This window comes from Ornithorhynchus anatinus, chromosome 3 (assembly GCF_004115215.2).
Source record: "Ornithorhynchus anatinus isolate Pmale09 chromosome 3, mOrnAna1.pri.v4, whole genome shotgun sequence".
NCBI classification, from domain to species: domain Eukaryota; kingdom Metazoa; phylum Chordata; class Mammalia; order Monotremata; family Ornithorhynchidae; genus Ornithorhynchus; species Ornithorhynchus anatinus.
This window is the reverse complement of record NC_041730.1, coordinates 140,735,477-140,757,306: the sequence shown is the minus strand read 5'-3', so window position 1 is coordinate 140,757,306 and position 21,830 is coordinate 140,735,477. Positions and strand designations below refer to the sequence as shown.

Below are 21,830 nucleotides of genomic sequence, written 5' to 3'. Positions count from 1 at the left end.
CACATTCCCTGCCCACAACAAGCTTACAGTCCACCTGCCCAATCAATCTTATTTATTGAGCACTTACTGTATGCAGAGCACTGTACTAAGTGCTTGGGAGAGTGCACTGTAACAATAAAAAGACACATTCCCTGCCCACAGTGAGCACTGACGCCCACCCGTCTCCCACACTGGGCTGACCGTTCCTGCCAGGCAGGGGACGTGGGCCTGGCTGCTGGCAAGCTCCCCAAAGAGCTGAGCTCAGTGTTTAGGCTACTTGGGCGATGAATAAATAGCAATGCCTGACTGACTGCTTTTCCCACAGGCTTGCAAGGCTCACATCTACACCTTGAACACTATGCCTTTCCTATTTTTCCTAGGCTTTCATCTCCTTCCCTCTGGGAGCGAGCCATCAGGTGGAGCGAGTTTCCTCAGAAACACGCCCCCTCATTCGCTCTCGGAGGGCCACATCCTGGAGGCACACGGGGGTCTTCGCCGGGGGCCAGGGGTGAGAGAGGACTTGGACCCAGACCAAGTGTAATTGCAAGCACAAACCCCTAGCACCGGGGAATGTTCTCTTTTTTTCCAAAAATATGGAAAGAGGAAAGTTTTTAAGGTAGCTTTCTCTGATTCGGTCAACCAGCCAGGAGACACGACTTTCAAATTGCCAATTATGGTTCCATGACAACCCAAACTGACTCTCTTTACAAGGAGAGTCAGAAAGGTGGTTTTCAGTTTGGTTTCGAACGGGCGGCTTTCCAGGTAGGGGCCGGCAGGCTGGAGGGAAAGACATTTGGGGAAGTGATTCCATTTGCAGGAACAGTGAACTCCATAAACACGCACTCTTGGGCACAGCGCTCCCACTGACATACAATTCTGGGTCCGATGGATAGGGTTGATGGGGAAATTGATAGGAAAATCTTTCCTTGGTCTTTGCAAGCCTTAATTTTGGCTCCCTCCTGTGTCACCTTGCACTTCCCCCAGTCCTACAGCACTTATGTCCATATCTGTCATTTATTTATTCATATTAATGCCTGTCTCCGCTAGGCCATAAGCTTGTTGTGGGTAGGGAACATATCTACCAACTCTGTTATACTGTACCCTCCCAAGCATTTAGTACATCACTCTGCACATAGTAGGCATTGAATAAATATAACCGATTAAGTGATTGCTGAATTGGCCCAATCTCCAAAGAAAACCATGACTCCTTGGGGCCAATCTCACATCATGACTGAATAATAATACTAATTGTGCTATTTGTTAAGCGCTTACTATGTGCCAGGTAACATACTAAGCACTGGGGCAGATAAAAGGTAATTTGGTTGAATGCAATCTCTGTCCCACGTGAGGCTCACGGTCTTAATCCCTCTTTTACAGATGAGGTAATAGGGCCAGAGAAGTGAAGTGACTTTGCCAAGGTCAAACAGGAGACAAGTGGTGGAGCCGGGGTTAGAACCCAGATCCTTCTGACTCCCAGGCCTGTGCTCTATCCACTAGGCCACACAGCTTCCCGTGCCCCAGAGCCAAATTCCCCTGTGACCTCAGATGGAAACGAGGCCCGAGGAGCTCAATAGGGCTGTTAATAATAATAAACCCTAAATAAGAGTGTTATTTGTTAAGCGCTTACTATGTGCCAGGCACTGTACTAAGTGCTGGGGTGGATTCAAAGTAATTGGGATGGACACTGGCGCAGCAGCAGTGCTCTAAGAGTTAAACGTCTTGGTGTCGAGGCCAGAGGAATTCCTAGAAGAGCCCGGATCCGTTCCGCTGCGAGCTGGCGGCCGCCCGCGCCGGCTTTCCGGCTGGCCCCGATCCCGGGCCGCTCACGGACATTCCTGGAGCCCGAGGACGTGGCCCGCCCGGCCTCCTGCCCGTCCGGAAAATCGTCCCTACTCCCGCCGCCTTGCTGGGTCTTTGTTAACTACAGACGTGCGTCTGCGCGGCTTCTGGACACTGGTTTTATGGGGAGGAAAAAGTCTTTCAAGTGTCTCCAGCTGGGCCTTCCCCTGCCAACATTCCCAGTCAGTCCTGCCCGCGGCCAGCACGGCTGCTCACTGTTCCCGTCGGCGAGGTCCAGCTCGGCCGCCAGCCCTTCCGGGCCGGGGGGGCAGAACCTCACTCCGTCCGCTCCAGGAGGGCCCCACCAAGCACCGGCCGGGCCAGGGAGCAGAACCGCGCTCCATCCGCTCCGGCGGGGTCCCGGGCACGAGGCCTTCCAGGCCAGAGAGCAGAACCGTGCTCCATCTGCTCCGGAGGGGTCCCGGGTACGAGGCCTTCCAGGCCAGGGAGCAGAACCGCGCTCCATCCGCTCCGGAGGGGTTCCGGGCATGAGGCCTTCCAGGCCGGGGGGCAGAACCATCCTCCGTCTGCTCTCCCTACCAGGTGTGAGGCTTTTCAGGCTAGGGGGCAGAACCGAACTCTGTCCACTCTAGGGGGCCTTCCCCCCTGGGCATGAGGCCTTCCGGGACAGGAGGTAGAACTGCACTCTGTCCCCTTCAGCAAGGCCCCGCCGGGCACCGGGCCAGGCTGGGAACAGGGTGCCAGAGCGGCTGGGGCTGCCCTTCAGGAGTGTCTGGGTGGCCTCTGTGTCTCCCACCCTCCCGTAGGGTTGGCCGTGCCCCGTCCCCTTCCAGTCCGAGAAGGACTGGACTGGTGGCCTCTGGTGGAGCATCCAGCCGGTCGGTTGGCGCTCCAGGGGGACCCTGTGCAGGAGGGCCGTGGACCAACCATCGGACACCGCCTTGTGCCAGCACCTCTCCTGACAGTTGTTGAGAAACAGCGCGGTTCAATGGAAAGAGCTTGGGCTTGGGAATCAGAGGCTGTGGGTTCTAATCCCGGCTCTGCCACTTATCAGCTGAGTGACTGTGGGCAAGTCTCTTAACTTCTCTGTGCCTCAGTTACCTCATCTGTAAAATGGGGATTAAGACTGTGAGCCCCACGAGGGACAACCTAATTACCTTCTATCTACCCAGCACTTAGAACAGTGCTTGGCACATAGTAATCGCTTAACACATACCAAAATTATTATTCTTATTCTTATTATTCCCTCAGGGAGATCTCGGGCAGGGGTCCCGAGGGTGGCATGAGGAGACGGGGGACAGGGGTCCCCAGTTAGAGTGTCCAGAACCACATGAGGTCCCAGGCAGAGGGTTTTGTGCTGCTGCTGCCTCTACGTCACCCTTGTCCTTCCACTTGGATTTGATCCCTTTATTCACTCCTCCCTCAACCCCACAGCACCTATGTTCATATCCATCCCCTATTTATTTATATTAAAGCAGCATGGCTTAGTGGAAAGAGCACAGGCTTGGGAATCAGAGGACATGAGTTCTAATCCCATCTCCGCCACGTGTCTGCTGTGTGACCTTAGGCAAGTCACTTAACTTCTCTGTGTCTCAGTTACCTCATCTGTAAAATGGGGGTTAAAACTGTGAGCCCTATGTGGGACAACCTCTTACCTCGAGGTTGAGGTAAGAACAGTAGAACAGTTGAGGTAGAACAGTGCTTGGCTCACAGTAAGTGCTGAGCAAATACCATTATTATTATTAATAACGTCTGTCTTCCCCTCTAGACTGTAAGCTCCTTGTGGGCAGGGAATGTGCCTCCCACCTCTGTCATATTGGACTCTCCCAAGCACTTAGTACAGTGCTCTGCACACAGTAAGCGCTCAATAAATAACATTGATTGATTGATTGCTCCCAGGTGAGGGTTTCTGTGTCCCCCACATTCCACCAAGGTGAGAGAGAGGGAGGGTAGGGGGGTAGCTAGGCTGGGGTTTCTGACTATGGCCTTCAAGGCCCTTAATTAGCTCTCTCTCCTTCAATCAATCAATCAATCAATAGTAATGATTGAGCATTTACAGTATGCAGAGCACTGTATTAAGTGCTTTGGACTGCACAATACAAGAGAGTAAATAGACATGTTATCTCCTACCTCTCCCTTCTCTTTTCCCATCACACCCCTGCTCGCACTCTTTGTTCCTCTCCTGGAATTATCCAGCACTCTTTGTTCCTGGCCATTGCACCCCAGTCTTCTCTCTCCCACCAACAACCTCTTGCTCACATCCTCCCTCCAACCTGCAACTCCCCCGGCCCACTTCATATATGACAGAACATCACTCTCCTCGTCTCCAAAGTCCTATTATGATTAATCACATTTATTGAGCACTTACTGTGTGCAAAGCACTGTACTAAGCACTTGAGAGAGTACAATAAAATATCAAACACATGCCCCTGTCCACAGCAAGGTCACAGTCTAAAGGGAGCTTGCAGTCTCCTATTGAAATCATATCTCCTCATCTGTAAAATGGGGATTAAGATGTGGGACAACTTGATTACCTTGTATCTACCCCAGCACTTAGAATAATAATGTTGGTATTTGTTAAGCGCTTACTATGTGCCGGGCACTGTTCTAAGCGCTGGGGTAGACATAGGGGAAATCAGGTTGTCCCACGTGGGGCTCACAGTCTTAATCCCCATTTTACAGATGAGGGAACTGAGGCACAGAGAAGTTAAGTGACTTGCCCACAGTCACACAGCCAACAAGTGGCAGAGCTGGGATTCGAACTCATGAGCCCTGACTCCAAAGCCCATGCTCTTTCCACTGAGCATAGTGCTTGGCACATAGTAAGCACTTAACAAATGTCATAACTTTATTATTGTTATTAATCCCCATTTTACAGATAAGGAAACAGGGGCCCAGAGAAGTGAAATGAGTTGCCCAAGGTCAAGCAGGAAGGAAATAGTGGAGCAGGATTAGAACCCAGGTCCTCTGACTCCCAAGCCTGGGCTCTTTCTACTAGCCATGCTGTTTCTCATGATGATGACTGAGTCCTGGACTTCCCCGGTTCTTACTTGCAAAGCCCAAAGACAAAGAAGGCCAGGACAGAAGACCGAGTTTGCGATCCTGTTAAGTTTTCAGTTTCGAGGAGAAATATGGTATTCATTTCGGAAAAGTGGTCCTGAGGGGAGAAGCTACAGCCTGACTCCCACCCGCGTTAGCTAAAGCCAGGGTCATTCATGAGCTCATAATGTGTCCAGAGTACCGGGCAGGTCTTCGGGGAGATTCACTTCCTCACGCCAACAACGTACTCCGGTGATCTCATTGGAAAATGACTGGGCTCCCACCCAGGGGGAATTATCGGGGAAAAGTTGGTTTGGAAAGAAGACAAACCTTCTCTAACGATGAGTGGGAAGGAATCGCGTGGCGGATTTATGGAGGCGGAGCGAATGCTGAGTCAGGACAAGGATCCAAAGTTTGGACGTGAGGAGTGGAGGCCGTTGGGAAGGACATCCGGCTGGTCTGATTGACTACAGTGCTCATTCAATCATCAGTCAATCAATCTTTATCGCTGTGTTTTGGATTAGAAGAAGACACCCCGATGGTGAAGCTCACCTATCAATCAATCAAGCAGATTTACTGAGAATTTATTGTGTGTGGAGCTTCTACTAAGCGCTTGGGAGAGTACAGTTTATTTATAATTCTATTTATTTATATTGATGCTTGTTACTTCCTTTGATTCTGTCTCTCCCCGTCTAGACTGTAAGCCCAATGTGGGCAGGGATTGTCTCTCTTTATTGTTGAATTGTACTTTCCAAGCGCTTAGTATAGTGCTCTGCACACAGTAAGTGCTCAGTGAATATGATTGAATGACTGAATGAATATATATGTGAGGCTCTGCCACTTATCTGCTGTGTGTCCTTGGGCAAATCACTTCACTTCTCTGGGCCTCAGTTACCTCATCTGTAAAATGGGGATTGAGAGTGTGAGCCTCACATGGGACAGGGACTGTGTCCAACCCAAGTTGCTTGTATCCACCCCAGTGCTGAGTACAGTGCCTGGCACATAGTAAGCGTTTAACAAATACCATGAAAAAATAAAATAAAATAACAGAGTTGGTAGACACACTCCCTGCCCACAACAAGCTTACAGCATAGAGGGGGAGAATGAATATGTGTGTGGCTGAAAAGGCCACTGCAGCATCCACAGTCCAGCCATATTGAGCACACAAGAGTTGATCCCTGGTTTTCAATACTTGCAGGCCTTAGCCCTGTTTTCTCTTTTGCCTCCCTGTCTCCCTTTTCACGTGACGCCTTCTCTCAGAGAGCCACTCCAACCTTGGGGGAAGTTTGCGATGCTGCTCCACGCTCAGCTGTTAACTCCCGATTTTCCGCTGGGATGAAGAATAATAACAGTAATAATTATGGTATTTGTTAAGCACTTACTATGTTCCAAGCTCTGTACTAAGTGCTGGGAGCGGGGGATACAAACAAATCGGGATGGACACAGTCCATGTCCCACATCTCAATCCCCATTTTACAGATGAGATAACTGAGGCCCAGAGAAGTGAAGTGATTTGTCCAACATCACACAGCAGACAAGTGGAAGAGCCAGGATTAGTCATTCAATTTAATCATATTTATTGAGTGCTTACTGAGTGTAGAGCACTGTACTAAGCGTTTGGAAAGTACAATTGAGCAATAAATAGACAATCCCTGCCCACACAGGGTTTACAGTCTAGAAGGGGGGGATTAGAACCCATGACCTTCTGATTCCCAGGCCCTTGCTCTATCTGCTATGCCATGCTGCTTCTCTGTTTTACCATGTCAATCAGGGCAGGGATCATGTCTACTGACTGCATTGCACTCTCCCAACTGCTTAGGGAAGCAACGTGGCTTAATGGATAGATAAGGAGTCAAAGAGTTTGCAGTATAGAAGAGTCCTTAAAATTCTCCTACCCTCCATTTTACAGATGAGGTAACTGGGCCTCAGAGAATTGAAGTGACTTGCCCAAGGTCCCCCAGCAGGCAAGTGACAGGGTCGGGATTAGAACCCAGATCCTCTGACTCCCAGGCCCAGATTCTTTCCACTAGGTCCTGCTGCTTTCCACTGGACTCTCACCCTAGGTGGGTTGCAAGGGTTGCAAACTCATGCTGCAGAGAAGCAGCGTGGCTTAGTGGATAGAGCACGGGCTGGGGAGTCAGAGGATATGGCTTCTAATCCCTGCTCCACCACTTGTCTGCTGTGGGACCTTGGGCAAGCCACTTAACATCTCTGTGCCTCAGAATCCTCATCTGTAAAATGAGGATTAAGACTCTGAGCCCCACGTGGGACAATCTGATTACCTTGTCCTTACCCAGGTGCTTAGAACAGTTCTTGGCACATAGTAGGCGCTTAACGAATACAATTATTACTATTGAACTGTGTGCCCTGTTTCCCCTTCAGCAGTTCCTTCTCTTTCCCCACCCAACTCCCACGCCCATAGCCCTCCCCATTAGCCCAGACTCTCTGCTTCTTAGATAAAGCCCCCAGAAACCCCTTACATCTCCCTTTCTCACCCTAGAGATTTCACAAACTGACAAAATCGAAACCAAATTCTTCTCCTCCCCTCCCCTCCCACCCCCAGCCCTGGCTCACCTCCCACAACCCAGCTGCCCCTCTTCCACTGGGCCTCCACTTGCCCCCTGCCTCCCCGGCGGCAGCCTCAGATGACCCCTGCCTCCCAGAAATCTCAGGCAACCCTGCCACCCAGCAATCTCAGATGACCCCTGCCACCCAGCAGTCTCGGACGACCCCTTGTCCCAGTCAATCCTCCAGCCACATCCAGCTCCTGCCTCTTCTCAATCTGCTCCCCAGGACCTGGATTCTTCACACTCGGGTTATCCACTTCTCTTCCAACACCTCGCCTCTTCTCCTCTGCAGTCTGACTTTCCACCCCTTCACTCCGCCAAAGTGGCCCTCTTCAAGGTCGCCAGGGGCCTTTTCCTCCTCTTCCTCCCCATCTTCCTCTTCCTCTTCATCTTCTCCTCTTCACCTTCTCCGCACCCTTCTCTTCCCTTTCTCTTCTTCTTCACCTTCTCCTCATCCTCCTCTTCCTTTTCCTCCTCTTTCCCTCTTCCCTCTCTTCTCCTCACCTTCTCCTCTTCCCATCACCTCTTCCCCTCCTCTTCTCTTCCTCCTCTTTACCGTCTCCTCTTCCCCTCTTCATCAGCTCTTCCTCCTCCTCTTCCTCTCTTCCTCCTCCTCACCTTCTCCTCTTCCACCTCTTCCTCCTTCTCACCTTCTCCTCTTCCAATTCTCCTCTTCCTCTTCTTCCCCTTCTCCTCTTCCTCCTCTTCTCCTCCTCCTCCTCTTTATCTTCTCACCACCTCCTCCACTTCGCCAAGTCCTTCTCTTCCTCTGGCTCCCTCTCCTCCTCTCCCCGGCCTCCTCCAGTCAAATATTCCCCACTCCATCTTAACCGTCCCTGACCGCTCCCCCACCCCCTTTGATGTGGACCACCCCTTCCCCCTGGCATCTTGGTTCCACTGACCTCCTTCCCTTCACTGGATCTTTCCCTGCCACTTTTGTTGACCCTGTGCCTGCCTCTGTGGAACCTCTGAGTTCTTTTCTGCTCTGGGTCCCCTTCCCAGATCCCTCTGCACTCCCTCGCTTAGAGAGCTCATTGCAGTGCTTGGAACATAGTAAGCGCTTAACAAATACCATTATTATTATTGAATCAGCACCTTCAGTTCTCACCTCTAAATGAATAAACTCCCAAATCTGCCTCTCCAACTCCAAATCCCTCACACCTGCAGATCATGGTTCTTTTTGCCCAAGAGATTTTTTCTGGTATTTGTTAAGCACTATTTGCCAGTGACTGTATTAAGCACTGGGATAGAAGCAAGATAACCATGTTGCATTGTACTCTCCCAAGTACTTAGTACAGTGCTCTGCCCACAGTAAGTGCTCAATAAATGCAATTGAATGAATGAATGGGTTGGACACAGTCTCTGTTCCACATAGGGCTCACAATCTTAACCCCCTTTTACAAATGAGGTCACTGAGGCCCAGAGAAGTGAAGTGACTTGCCCAAGGTCCCATAGCAGGCAAGTGGTGGAGCCAGGATTAGAACCCAGGTCTTCTACAGTCCCCGGCCTGTACTCTTTCCACTAGGCCATAATCTTCTCATCAATCTAGACCATAAACATGCTTTGTGTGGGGGGGAAATGTGTCTACAACTCTACTGTACTGAACTCTCCCAACCTCTTAGCACATTGCTCTGCATATAATAAGCACTCAATCGATCCCACTAATTGATCATTTGATCTCTCCATGTGGATGTCCCTTTGGTACCTCTAGCTCATAATCAGCCGCATTTATTGAGAGCTTACTATGTGCAGAGCACTGTATTAAGTGCTTGGGAGGCTACAAAGCAACAGTTGGCAGACATAGTGCCTGCCCACAACAAGGTTATAGTCTGAGTTATATAACTCAGTTATATATAAGTTATATAACAAGAGCTCATCTGCAAAATACCTTTTCTCCCTCTTACTTATTCTGTGAGCCGCATGTGGGACCTGATTATCCTGTATTTATTTATTCATTGTTTTATTCAATTATATTTATTGAGTGTTTACTGTGCACAGAGCACTGTACTAAGCACTTGGGGGAGTACAATATAACCAACAGACACATTGCTGCCCACAACGAGCTCACGGTCTTGAGGGGGAGACAGACGTTAATATAAATAAATTACAGATATATACAACTATATCCCCCTCTCAGGGTCGCACCTGAGAAGCAGCATGGCTCAGTGGAAAGAGCTTGGGAATCAGAGGTAATGGGTTCTAATCCCAGCTCCGCCAGCTGTCAGCTCTGTGACTTTGGGCAAGTCACTTAACTTCTCTGTGCCTCAGTTACCTCATCTGTAAAATGGGGATTCATTCAATAGTATTTATTGAGTGCTTACTATGTGCAGAACACTGTACTAAGCACTTGGACTGTACAATCGGCAACAGATAAGACAATCCCTGCCCATTGACAGGCTTACAGTCTAATCGGGGGAGACAGACAAAAACAATAGCAATAAACAGAATCAAGGTGATGGACATCTCATTAACAAAATAAATAGGGTAATAAAAATATATACAATTGAGCAGACAAGCACAGTGCTGAGGGGAGGGGAAGGGAGAGGGAGAGGAGCAGAGGGAAGGAGGGGGAAAAGGGGGCTTAGCTGAGGGGAGGTGAAGTGGGGGGCAGAGAGGCAGCAGAGGGAGCAGAGGGAAAAGGGGAAGCTCAGTCTGGGAAGGCCTCTTGGAGGAAGTGAGCTCTCAGTAGGGCTTTGAAGAGGAGAAGAGAGTTAGTTTGGCAGAGGTGAGGAGGGAGGGCGTTCCAGGACAGCAGGAGGATGTGGCCCAGGCGTCGGCGGTGGGATAGGCGAGAACAGGGGATGGTGAGGAGGTGGGCGGCAGAGGATCGGAGCCTACGGGGTGGGCAGTAGAAAGAGAGAAGGGAGGAGAGGAAGGAGGGGGCAAGGGGATGGAGAGCCTTGAAGCCTAGAGTGAGAAGTTTTTGTTTCGTGCGGAGGTCGATAGGCAACCACTGCCCAGAGCGTTTCTGCAGGAAGATGAGCCGGGCAGCGGAATGGAGAATAGACTGGAGCAGGGAGAGGAGGAAGGGAGATCAGAGAGAAGGCTGACAAAATAAACCAGCCAGAATATTATGAGAGCCTATACAAGATAGCTGTTTGGGTGGAGAGGAAAGGGCGGATCTTGGCGATATTATAAAGACCGGCAGGTCTTGGTGACCGGATTGGGTGTGTGGGGTGAACGAGAGAGACGAGTCAAGGATGACACCGAGGTTACGGGCTTGAGAGACAGGAAGGATTGTCGTACCATCCATAGTGATAGGGAAGTCAGGAAGAGGACAGGGTTTGAGAGGGAAGATAAAGAGCTCAGTTTTGGACATGTTGAGTTTTAGGTGGCGGGCAGACATCCAGGTAGAGATGTCTTGGAGGCGGGAGGAGGTACGAGCCTGAAGGGAGGAGGAGAGGACAGGGGCAGAGATGTAGATTTGTATGTCATCTGCATAGAGATGATAGTTGAAGCCGTGAGAGCGAATGAGTTCACCGAGGGAGTGAATGTAGATGGAGAACAGAAGAGGGCCAAGAACTGACCCTTGAGGAACTCCTACAGTTAGAGGATGGGAGGGGGAGGAGAAGCCTGCAAAGGAGACTGAGAATGACCGGCCAGAAAGATAAGAACAGAACCGGAAGAGGACAGAGTCCATGAAGCCAAGGTGAGATAAGGTGTGGAGGAGAAGGGGATGGACCACAGTGTCAAAGGCAGCTGAGAAGTCAAGGAGGATTAGGATAGAGTAGGAACCATTGGATTTGGCAAGAAGGAGGTCATGGGTCACCTTTGAGAGAGCAGTCTCAGTAGAATGGAGGTGACGGAAGCCAGATTGGAGGGGGTCCGGGAGAGAATTGGAGTTAAGGAACTCTAGGCAGCGAGAGTAGATGACTCGTTCTAGGAGCTTGGAAAGGAAGGGTAGTAGGGAGATAGGGCGATAACTGGAAGGGGAAGGGGGAGAGAGGGTTTTTTTAGGATGGGGGAGACATGGGCATGTTTGAAGGCAGAGGGAAAGAAGCCACTGGAGAGTGAGCGGTTAAAGATAGAAGTTAAGGAGGGAAGGAGGGAAGGGGCGATGGTTTTTATAAGGTGAGCGGGAATGGGGTCTGCAGCACAGGTGGAGGGGATGAAGACTGTGACACCCATGGGGGACAATCTGATTTCCTTGTATTCCCCTTTGTGCTTAGAACAGTGCTTGACATATAGTAAGTGCTTAACAAATGCCATCATTACTATTAATATTATCATTACCTGGACACTTTCCAGTTCTCTGCCAGCCTCAACTATGGGAGGGAGAGTCAAGCAGAGGCATATCCATTCCATTCCTAGCTTGGGCAGTGGCTAGCAAGTGAAAGGCCATCTGCTACAAGTCAAAACTCACCTGTGCTGGGCAAGAGTGGCATGGGAGAGAGTCAAGGGTGGAGACTCAAGTTTACAGCATGGAAGGAGGCAATAGTAAATCACGTCCCTATTTTCACCGAGAAAACTATGGATCCACTAACAGAATGACTGCAGATGGAGGTGGGGCGCACTGGGAGAGATGTGTCCATGGGGTCGCTATGGGTCGGACGTGACTCGACGGCATAAGACAAGACAGATATATCCATTCCAGCACTTAATGCAGTGTCTGGTACATACTAAGCGCTTAACAAATACCAAAATTACCACCAGTGCCATCCTCCTGTCTTGGGGCACACACATACTTGTGGCATTTGTAAAGCACTTACTATATGACAAGCATTATACTAAGGGTTGGGGCAGATTTGAAATAATCAGGTCCCACATGAGGCTCACAGTCTAAATACGAGGGAGAAGAAGCATTGAATCCCCATTTTGCAAATGAGGTAACTGAGGCACAGAGCAGGGAAGTTACTGGCCCAAATTCACACAGCACACAAGTGGTGGAGCCAAGATTAGAATCTGGGTCCTCTGACTCCCAGGGCCATGATTTTCCACTAAGCCATGCTACTTGCCAAACCTCACCTGCGCTTCAATCATTCAATAATAATAACAATAATAATAATAATAATAATTGTGGTTCTTGTTAAGTACTTACTGTGTGACAGGCACTGTTCTAAGCACTGGAGTGGCTACATGCAAATCAGGGTGGACACAGTCCCTGTGCCATGCTGGACTCACAATCTCAACCCCATTTACAGATGAGGTAACTGAGGCCCAGAAGAGTGAAGTGACTTGCCCAAGTTCACACAGCAGACCAGGGGCAGAGCCGGGATTTGAACCCATGAACATCAGACTCCCAGGCCCAAGCTGTAATCCATCAATATGATATATCAAGCACTTACTGCAGAACACTGAACTAAGTGCCTGGAGGAGTTAGCAGACATGATCTCGGCCCTCAAGGGCCTACACTCATGGGAAGCAGCATGGCATCATGGACTCGGGAGTCAAAAGGTTGTGAGTTCTAATTCTGAGTCTGCCACTTTTGCTGTTTGACCTTGGGCAAGTCACTTCACTCTTCTGAGTCTCAGTTTCCTCATCTGTAAAATGGGGATTGAGACTGTGAGCTCCAAGTGGGACAGGGACTGTGTCCAACTCGATTTGCTTCTATCCACCCCAGGCATTGTACAGTGCCTGGCACAAAGTAAGCACTTAAACCATACTAGAATTATCATTATTATTATTATTACCACTCCCAGAGGGGTGGAATGAAGAGAAGACAGGGACAACCACTCTCCAAATCAGGCCCGTTTAATCCCTCTTCTTCCCAGGAGGTCTCAGGAGGTGGCTGCCGGTCCAAGGTACTGAGAACAAGCCACTGCTTAAATGGTGTGGTACGGTGCAGCACATCCATCCATTTGCATAAGCCTGCCCCGAGTTGACACATTCAGTTCCCCTTGGCCCTCTGGAAGATGTTCCCCCAACAGGGCGCGAACCATCATTTCTCCCCATGCTGTCTGTCCGGATCTGTGGCTTCTCATTGGAAGTTGAACAGAAAATTGGCTTCCTTCAGTCTCCAATGGAGCTCGTTCATGGCTCTTGATCCCTCCTCCAACATTCCCATTGATCTCCAGTTCGTAGGCTGATCCGCCATCTTGGGGCCACGTGGCCCAGAGGTCCATCTCCAAAATACCAAGATGTTAGGGAAACACGGAGCACTAGGGCAAGTTGTGATGGTGTCGGGGGGAGGAGGAAAGGGAGATGGAGGTGTCCTGTGGCAGCAGAATCTCCAGGAGAAACTGCGGGCTGCATTCCGGGGAGGGGATGGGGGACATGGCATGCTCGGTGATTGAGAAATCAAATCAGAAGAACACTCCCAAGCCATCGGATCCCTGGCCTTCAACTACATAGAAACTTTCAGCCTCTGATTCCTCGACTCAGGACCTTGGGCCCGAAGCCTCAGGGTCAAGTCCCCCTGCCATTCTCGGACAGACATTCTGGCACCATTGTCATCTTCCTTCAACAAACACGGGGGAGTCCCTGCTTTGGATCATGGGGGCTGTTCTCAGAGAACCAACTTTCCCCCATCAGACCCTGGCCACATGTCCAGAAGGAAGGAAACATTTAGTTTGACAAAGACCGCCCTCCTCAGCCAACTCACACACTACCCAACCGTATCCAGGCACGACTGCCATTTTGGAAACAATCAATCAATTGCATTTAATGATACTGTACTGTGCTAAGCACTAACCACTTGGAAGAGCACAGCGTTATAGAGTTGGCAGACACATTCCCTGCCCACAAAGAGCTTAGATGTGGAGACAAACATTAATATAAATAAATTACGGATATGAACGTAAGTTCTGTGGGGCTGAGGGCGGAAACGAGCTGGTGATTTGACCTGTTGGCCTGGGAGTCAGGGGGACTGCTGTCTAACCTTGGGCAAGTCACTTGACTTCTCTGTGTCTCAGTTTCCTTAACTGTAAAATGGGGATTCGTTACTTGTTCTCCCATCCCTTAGACTCTAAGCCCCATGCGGAATGGGGACTGTGTCCATCCTGATTATCTTGTACCTACCCCAGTGCTTAAAATGTTACTTGGCACGAGGTAATCATTTATTTAATGTCTCTCTCCCCTCCTCTAGACTGTAAGCTCATTGTGGGCAGGGAATGTGTCTATTATTGTATTGTACTCTCCCAAGCACTTAGTACAATGCTCTGCACAGAGTAAGCACCTGATAAATACCATCGAATGAATGAATGAAATATCACAATTATTATTGCTATCATTATTTTACTATTATCATTATTATCTGGGCCAGCACTGACCTGTGATTGGAGTTGACTTATCGGGGCCCAGGTCTGGCCGTTGAGAAAGTAGGGGATCATGGTTTCATAGGGTTCCAGGTGTGCCGAGTGTTCCCGCGTGGTCAAGAGCATGGTCCCGTAGGGTTCTGAGCGGTCCCACGTGGTCGGGGCCATGGATGCTTCCCAGAGACCTCTCCCGCTGAGGCCTTAGAGAGACAAGAAGACAAGAAGACTGGGGCCTGCAGCTTCTCGGCTTGGGGCTGGGCAGGGCTGGGCCAGGCAGAGCAGGGTCTCTCAGCATCTGCCCTCCGGGCCCCGCCACCAGGCAGGCGGGCACACAAGGAAAAGTTTCCCCAGGTCAGAGAGAGCGACCCATTTTCCATCAGCCCAAGGGTTGGGGCCCGAGGTGGTGGCCAGAGGCGGTTGGGGGGGGGGGCAGGCTTTAGGGCAATGGGCCCGGCATCCCTTGGTGGCCGGTCCCTCCCACCGCTGCCTAGGGAAGGGTGATCATCTGCATCTTCAATGGTGATGTGCCCTTCCACCAATCCCTTGGGCAAGGCTCATCTTGGTGTCCTTCTGGCTCTCCGCTCCACCTCCACTCACCTCTCTCCACCTCCATGCCCACCTTCCACCACCCTGGCAGCCCCTTCCCCTCTCTGATCAACAGCTCCACATTCCTCCTCCACCTTCAAACAGCATGCTCGACCACCTCCTCTAAGGGACCTTCCCAGACTGACCATCCCAGCCCACCAGCCACCGCAGCCCGGGGGCGATCGCGACCTGATTTCCTCCCCATTGCTCTCCAGTGCTTTCTTCATCATTTCTACACTTTCTAGCACTTTCTTCTTTGTTTTTACACTTGCTAGAGACCAGTTTTATCTGTTTCCCCTGTATGGGTATTCTCTGGGGAATGCCTGATTCCCCCACTTGAGGGTAAATCCCATGAGGTGAGGGACCAAGTTTTCCTCTTCACTGTACTCTCCAGGGGAAGCAGCATGGCTCAGTGGAAAGAGCACAGGCTTGGGAGTCAAAGGTCATGGGTTCGAATCCCGGCTCTGCCACTTGTCAGCTGTGTGACTGTGGGCAAGTCACTTAACTTCTCTGTGCCTCAGTTAACTCATCTGTAAAATGGAGATTAAGACTGTGAGCCTCGCATGGGACAATCTAATTACCCTGTGTCTACCCCAGCGCTTAGAACAGTGCTCTGCACATAGTAAGCGCTTAATAAATACCAACATCATGATCATCATCAGGGAGCTGAGTCTAATGTGACTCAGTGTAGAGCAGGTGTCCAGGGCAGAGCTCTGCACACAGAAAGGGCTGATAATGATGATTTTTAGTCTATAAATTCTCCTGAGCAAGAAAAGACCTCATAAAATTTCACAGGGTCTTAAGGATACAACAATATAAAAATTGGAGGAATGTAAGAATGCCCCTGATTATCTTTTTAATGGAGTTTAAGTGCTGACAGTGTGCTAGGTAATGTGCTAAGTGATGGGGTAGATTTGTATCTAAGCAGGTTGGACACAGTTTATGACCCATGTGTGGCTCACAGTCTTAATTCCCATTTTACAGATGGGGGAACTGAGGCACTGAGAAATGAAGTGATGTGTCCGAGGTCATTCATTTATTCATTCAATCATTTATTTAGTGCTTACTGTGTGCAGAGCATTCATTCATTCCTTCAATAGTATTTATTGAGCACTTACTATGTGCAGAGCACTGTATAAGCGCTTGGAATGTACAAATCGGTAACAGATAGAGACAGTCCCTGCCCTTTGACGGGCTTATGGTCTAATCGGGGGAGACGGGCAGACAAGAACAATACTAAGCATTTGGAAGAGTACAATATAACAATAAACAACACATTCCCTGCCCACAGAGAGTTTACAGTCTAGGTGGGAAGACAGCAGAGAAAACCTCTTGGAGCAGATGTGCCTTCAATAACGCTTTGAAGGTGGGGAGAGTAATGGTCATATTTGAGGAGGGAGGGTGTTCTAGACTAGAGGCAGGACGTGGGTGGGGTGGGTCAGCGGCGAGACAGATAAGACTGAGGTACAGTGGTGTTAGAGGAGCGAAGTGTGCAGGCTGCGTTGTAGGAGAGTAGCAAGGTGAGGTAGGAGGGGGCAAGGTGATTGCCTGTCTTAATGTCAATGGTGAGTTTTTGTTCAAGTTGCTCAACTTCTCAGTGCCTCAGTTACCTCATCTGTAAAATGGGGATTAAGACGGTGAGCCCCACATGGGACAACCTGATTACCTTATCCCCCTCAGCTCTTAGAACAGTGCTTGGTACATAATAAGTGCCTAATAAATGCCATCATCATTATTATTATAAGGACTGTGTCCCACCTGATGATCTTGTGTCTACCCCAGAGCTTAGTACAGTGCTTGGTACATAGTAAGTGCCTAATACAAATTTCTAATATGTATTGGGTGTCTCCTAGGACACAGCACTCTACTGAAACCATAGTACACACTCCCCCCACACCCCGTTCCTGGGCCTTTGATAAGCCTCAGAATCAATCATCCGTGAGGCAAAGCCATGAATTTTAAAATTCAATTTTCTGTTCCTCTGTTGTTCCTGGTTTTAATAAAAGAGATTGCATATCTAACTTGGCAAATTTCCCAACTCTGAACTAATCTTAAAGCATTTTTGTTGTTTGACCATTTAATCTTTCACATTTTCCAAGTTCCTTTTCCCAAGGACCATCTTAATTCAAGAATATTTGAACAGTATGCTCCAGCCATGTCCAGGAGAGAGGGGGAAATGGGCCTGGGATCATGCAGCCCCACAGAACCCTTCTTTCATCTACTTGTTCTTTGTGTCAGACAAATCTGGACGATAACCCTTTGCTCTTTCTTTCTGCAAAATCAGAGTTTAAGATTAAAAGATGCTTCATCTTTGGAATGTTGAAGATTTTGGCTCCAGTCCACATGCAAATAGTGCTAAGCAAAGACATTGGTCAGCCACATTGCAAAATTCTTACTTAAAAGTCCATGTTAATGACCTGGTAAGTGCATTAAATGGATTTCAGTGTGGTGTGAACCTCAGCACACTTTCTTAGAGGAGAGGGAAGTTAGTGAGAGAAACCGGCAGTTCTGTGAACTCTCATGATTCTGCTGGGGGGAGGCTCAATGGCCTGAAGAACTGTCCCTTAATGGAAAGAGCACGTGTCTGGGACACAGAGGACCTGGGTTCTAATCCTGGTTCCGCTTCTTGCCTGCTATGTGACTTTGGTAAAGATGCTTAACTTTTCTTGGTCTCAGTTTCCCCCTCTATAAAATGTGGATCCAATACCTGTTCATGAGCACCAGAATTATGAGCCCCATCCCCTGCCCAAGAGGAGCTTCCATTCTTATCAGAGGCACAGACGTAAAATCGTTCACAAAGAATACAGTAATAAAGCAGTCAATCAAAGGTATTTATTGAGCACTTGCTGTGTATGGAGTACTGAACTAAGTGCTTGGGAAAGTCAGGAAAATAGTTGGGAAGTGTGATCTCTGCCCACAAGGATTTGACAATCTACAGTAATACAATAATGTAGCTGTGAGCTTTTCTCAAGCATTTTTCCTGAACTCGGTTCTCGGGGTGGAATTTGGGAAGGATCTGGATCCTCTCTTTCCCTGCACTGAGACAGAGTCCCGGGGCCTTCAGAGGGAACAGAAACAGTGTGGCCAAGTGGTTGGACCATGGGCCTGGAAGTCAAAAGGACCTGGGCTCTAATCTGCCACTTTTCTACGTGACCTAGGGCAAGTCACTTCACTTCTCTGTGCCTCAGTTCCCTCATCTGTAAAATGGAGATTAAGACTGTGAGCCCCATGTGGGACACGGATCGTGTCAAATCTGATTAGCTTGTATCTACCCCAGTGCTTAGTATAGTGTCTGGCACATAGTATGTCCTTAAGAATTACTTTTTTTAAGAAACAACACAGAAACCCTCAGTGACTCTCCCAAAATGGGGGCCGTCATAATCCTTGGATCAGAAACTTCTTCAGAGGTAACAGGTCAAGCCAGAGTCTGGAATCCCTGTAGGTCACTCAAAACCTCCCTTGGACCCAGTCCAGCCGTCCACCATTGAGTAAGGTGCTCACTGAGGGCAGGGAATGGGTGTCTGGCTTCCAGCACCCTCTCCCAAGAACTCAACACAGTGCTTCCTAGCTCAGTGGACGCTTGGGACATACCATTGTGGGATGGGTCAGGTTTTGGGGTTTTTAAATGCTACTCATTAACAATAATAATAATAATGGTATGTTTAAGCACTTACTATGTGCCAAGCAGTGTTCTAAGCACTGGGGTAGATACAGGTAAGCAGGTTGTCCCACATGGGGCTCAAAGTCTTAATCCCCATTTTACAGATGAGGTAACTGAGGCCCAGATAAGTTAAGTGGCTTGCCCAAGGTCACAGAGCAGAGAAGTGGTGGAGCCGGGATTAAATGCTTATTATGTGCCAGGCACTGTATTAAGGGCCAGGGTAGATAATAGCTAATCAAGTTGGACACAGGCCATGTCTCAAATGGTGCTCACAGTATTAATCCCCATTTTAAAGATGAAGTAACTGAGGCACAGAGAGTCAAGTGACTTGGTCAAGGTCACAGAGCGGACAAGTGGCGGAGTCGGCATTAGAACCCAGGTCCTTCCGACTCCCAGGCCCGGGCTCTGTCCACTGGCCCACGTCTTTCAGCTAGTACTGCAGGGGAATGCAGGAGTCCTCTCCCCGGCCTCTGCTGAGCTTGTTTCACTCCTTGCAGGGTCTCCGTGAGGCACGGGGAGAATCCTGACGGGATTTCAGTGCTCCAAGGAAGCCAGGTGAAGAAGAGGGAATTCAAACACAATTTTGCCGATTTAGCTGATGGGTGGGTTAAGATTGCAAACATTCGATAGGAAACAGCATGAATGCTCTTGAGAAGCAGCGTGGATAGAGCCCGGGCCTGGGAGTCAAAGGACTTGGATTCTAAACTTGGATATGCCCCTTGCCTGCTGTGAGACCTTAGGCAAGTAACTGACTTCTCTGTGCCTCAATTACCTCATCTATAAAATGAGGTTTAAGACTATTAGCTCCATGTGGGACAGGGACTGTGTCCAACTTGATTAACATGCATCTACCCCAGCGCTTAGCACAATGCCTGGTGTATAATAGGTGCTTAAAAAATTACTATTAAAAGTTGAAACAAAAGCCATGGTAGCAACAGTGCTCTGCACAAAGTGCTTGATAAATACCATCAATCGATTGACTGATTCTGCCTCCTTCTGTCAGGCACCACAGAGAAGCTGCCTGCCCACCAATCACCTGCCAGTGCCCTGGCACAGGAGAGAAGCAGCGTAGCTCAGTGGAAAGAGCCCGGGCTTGGGAGTCAGAGGTCATGGGTTCAAATCCCGGCTCTGCTGCTTGTCAGCTGTGCGACTTTGGGCAAGTCACTTAACTTCTCTGTGCCTCAATTACCTCATCTGTAAACTGGGGATTAAGACTATGAGCCCCACGTGGGACAATCTGATCACCTTGTATCCTCCCCATCACTTAGAACAGTGCTCTGCACACAGTAAGCACTTAACAAATGCCATCATTATTATTATTATTAGAAGCTGTCCGCCAATCACCCACCGACATCCAGGCACTGTTGAGAAGCCTCCCACCAGTCACCTAGCATCTGGACACTATAGAGAAGCCCCCTCCCCCCAAACCGCCCACCAAACACCTGCATACGCCAGGCTCCGCAAAGAAATCGCCCACCAACACCCAGGCCCTGATGTCCAATCGAGGATGAGTTAAGCATCCTTCTCTACTTCTCCCCTTCTCTACGGCCTAACCAGAGCAGTTGGCTATTCTCCCAGACGTACATCGCAGTGATGGTTCAGCTTCTGGTTGCTCTGACCCCTGGCCAGTCCAGATATGTCACCGGGCACCCTCCTGTCCAGCATTTTCACTGTCAGGGCCAGCCTTGGCTCAGACCCCATGTTCTTGGAAGCTGGGAGGGGAAGAGGCAGCCCTGAGAGGAAGGTGGGGTCAGTGGTCATTGGCTGATTGACTGAGCTGCTCTAAGGGGCCTGTGACATCCGAGGGGATGCTTTTTGGTGAGTCCTTTCCAGGTCCTCATATCACAACCTCACAACCTACATATGGGATGACGTCGACAAAGGTCTCTCTCCTTGTATCAGGCAGATAATTGCTCTCCCCCACTGCAAAACCTTATTGAAGGCATATCTCCTGCAAGAAGCCTTCCCTAACTAAGCCCTCCTCTCCATTTCTTCCTCTCCCTTCTGCGCCGCTCTTACTTGCTTTTTCATTCATCCTCCCTCCCATCCCCACAGCACATATGGATATAGCCATATATATCTGTAATTTATTTTTATTAATGTCTGTCTCCCCTTCTAGTCTGTGAGCTCGTTGTGGGCAGCTCTGTTTGTTGTTATATTGTATTCTCCCAAGTGCTTAGTACAGTGTTTTGCACACAGTAAGCGCTCAATAAATATGATTAAATGAATATTTGAGACCCTTGATGTCATCGCTGGCATTCCTGGCCCTGGCCCCAGCCCCAGCTCTTAACTACCCCAACCAGTCAATCAATCAAAGCTCATCCTCTTAGACTGTAAGCTCCTTGGGGGCAGAGAATGTGCCTGTTTATTGTTTTATTGTACTCTCCCAAGCACTTAATGCAGTGCTTTGCACATGGTAAGGCTCAATAAGTACGACTGAATGAATGAATTAATGGTTATTACTGAGCGCTTACTATGTGCAGAACACTGCACTTGGAAAAGTACAACAGAGCTGCTAGTGACATTCCCTGCCCACAAGAAATTTCCAGTCTAACGGGAAACTCCAATCTCTAGCTGTCCCAACTCCAACCCACACCCTCCCTAGCCCAGACCTTAATTTAACCACATCCCTGTTGCTAATCATGGCCTTCACACTGGCCTTGTCGAGGCTTCGGAACCACTGATGGCTGCTCAGTCAATCAGTGGTATTTAATAAGCAGAGTGCTGTATTAAGTGCTTGGGAGAGCACAATACAACAGAATTACCAGACACTTTCCCTGTTTTGGCCTCATCAGCACATAAAGCACTGCTCTGGGGACTTGACACATTTGGCTCAGGCTGTTTGGAGAATCCTGAGTAAGCAGACTCTGAACAGCCCCGACTCTTTCCCAAGGAAGCAGGAAATGGTTCAGTGTCCCCAGTACGGTTAAGCCAACAAGCTCTTTCACACCAGTCATATGACCTTTCACCTGCGGTGATGAGGACAATCGTGGGATGCAGCACTGA

The 21,830-nt window shown here is 49.3% G+C and overlaps 1 protein-coding gene across 1 annotated transcript in view; it reads right to left on the bottom strand.

Annotated features, from left to right (window-relative positions):
• The window catches only part of ADAM12 (ADAM metallopeptidase domain 12), a 140,696-nt gene that overhangs the window by 112,377 nt on the left and 6,489 nt on the right, over positions 1–21,830 (bottom strand). Inside the window, 1 exon segment of the mRNA XM_029058952.2 lies at positions 14,594–14,778. Within this exon segment, the coding sequence (XP_028914785.1) occupies positions 14,594–14,778 (185 nt within the window).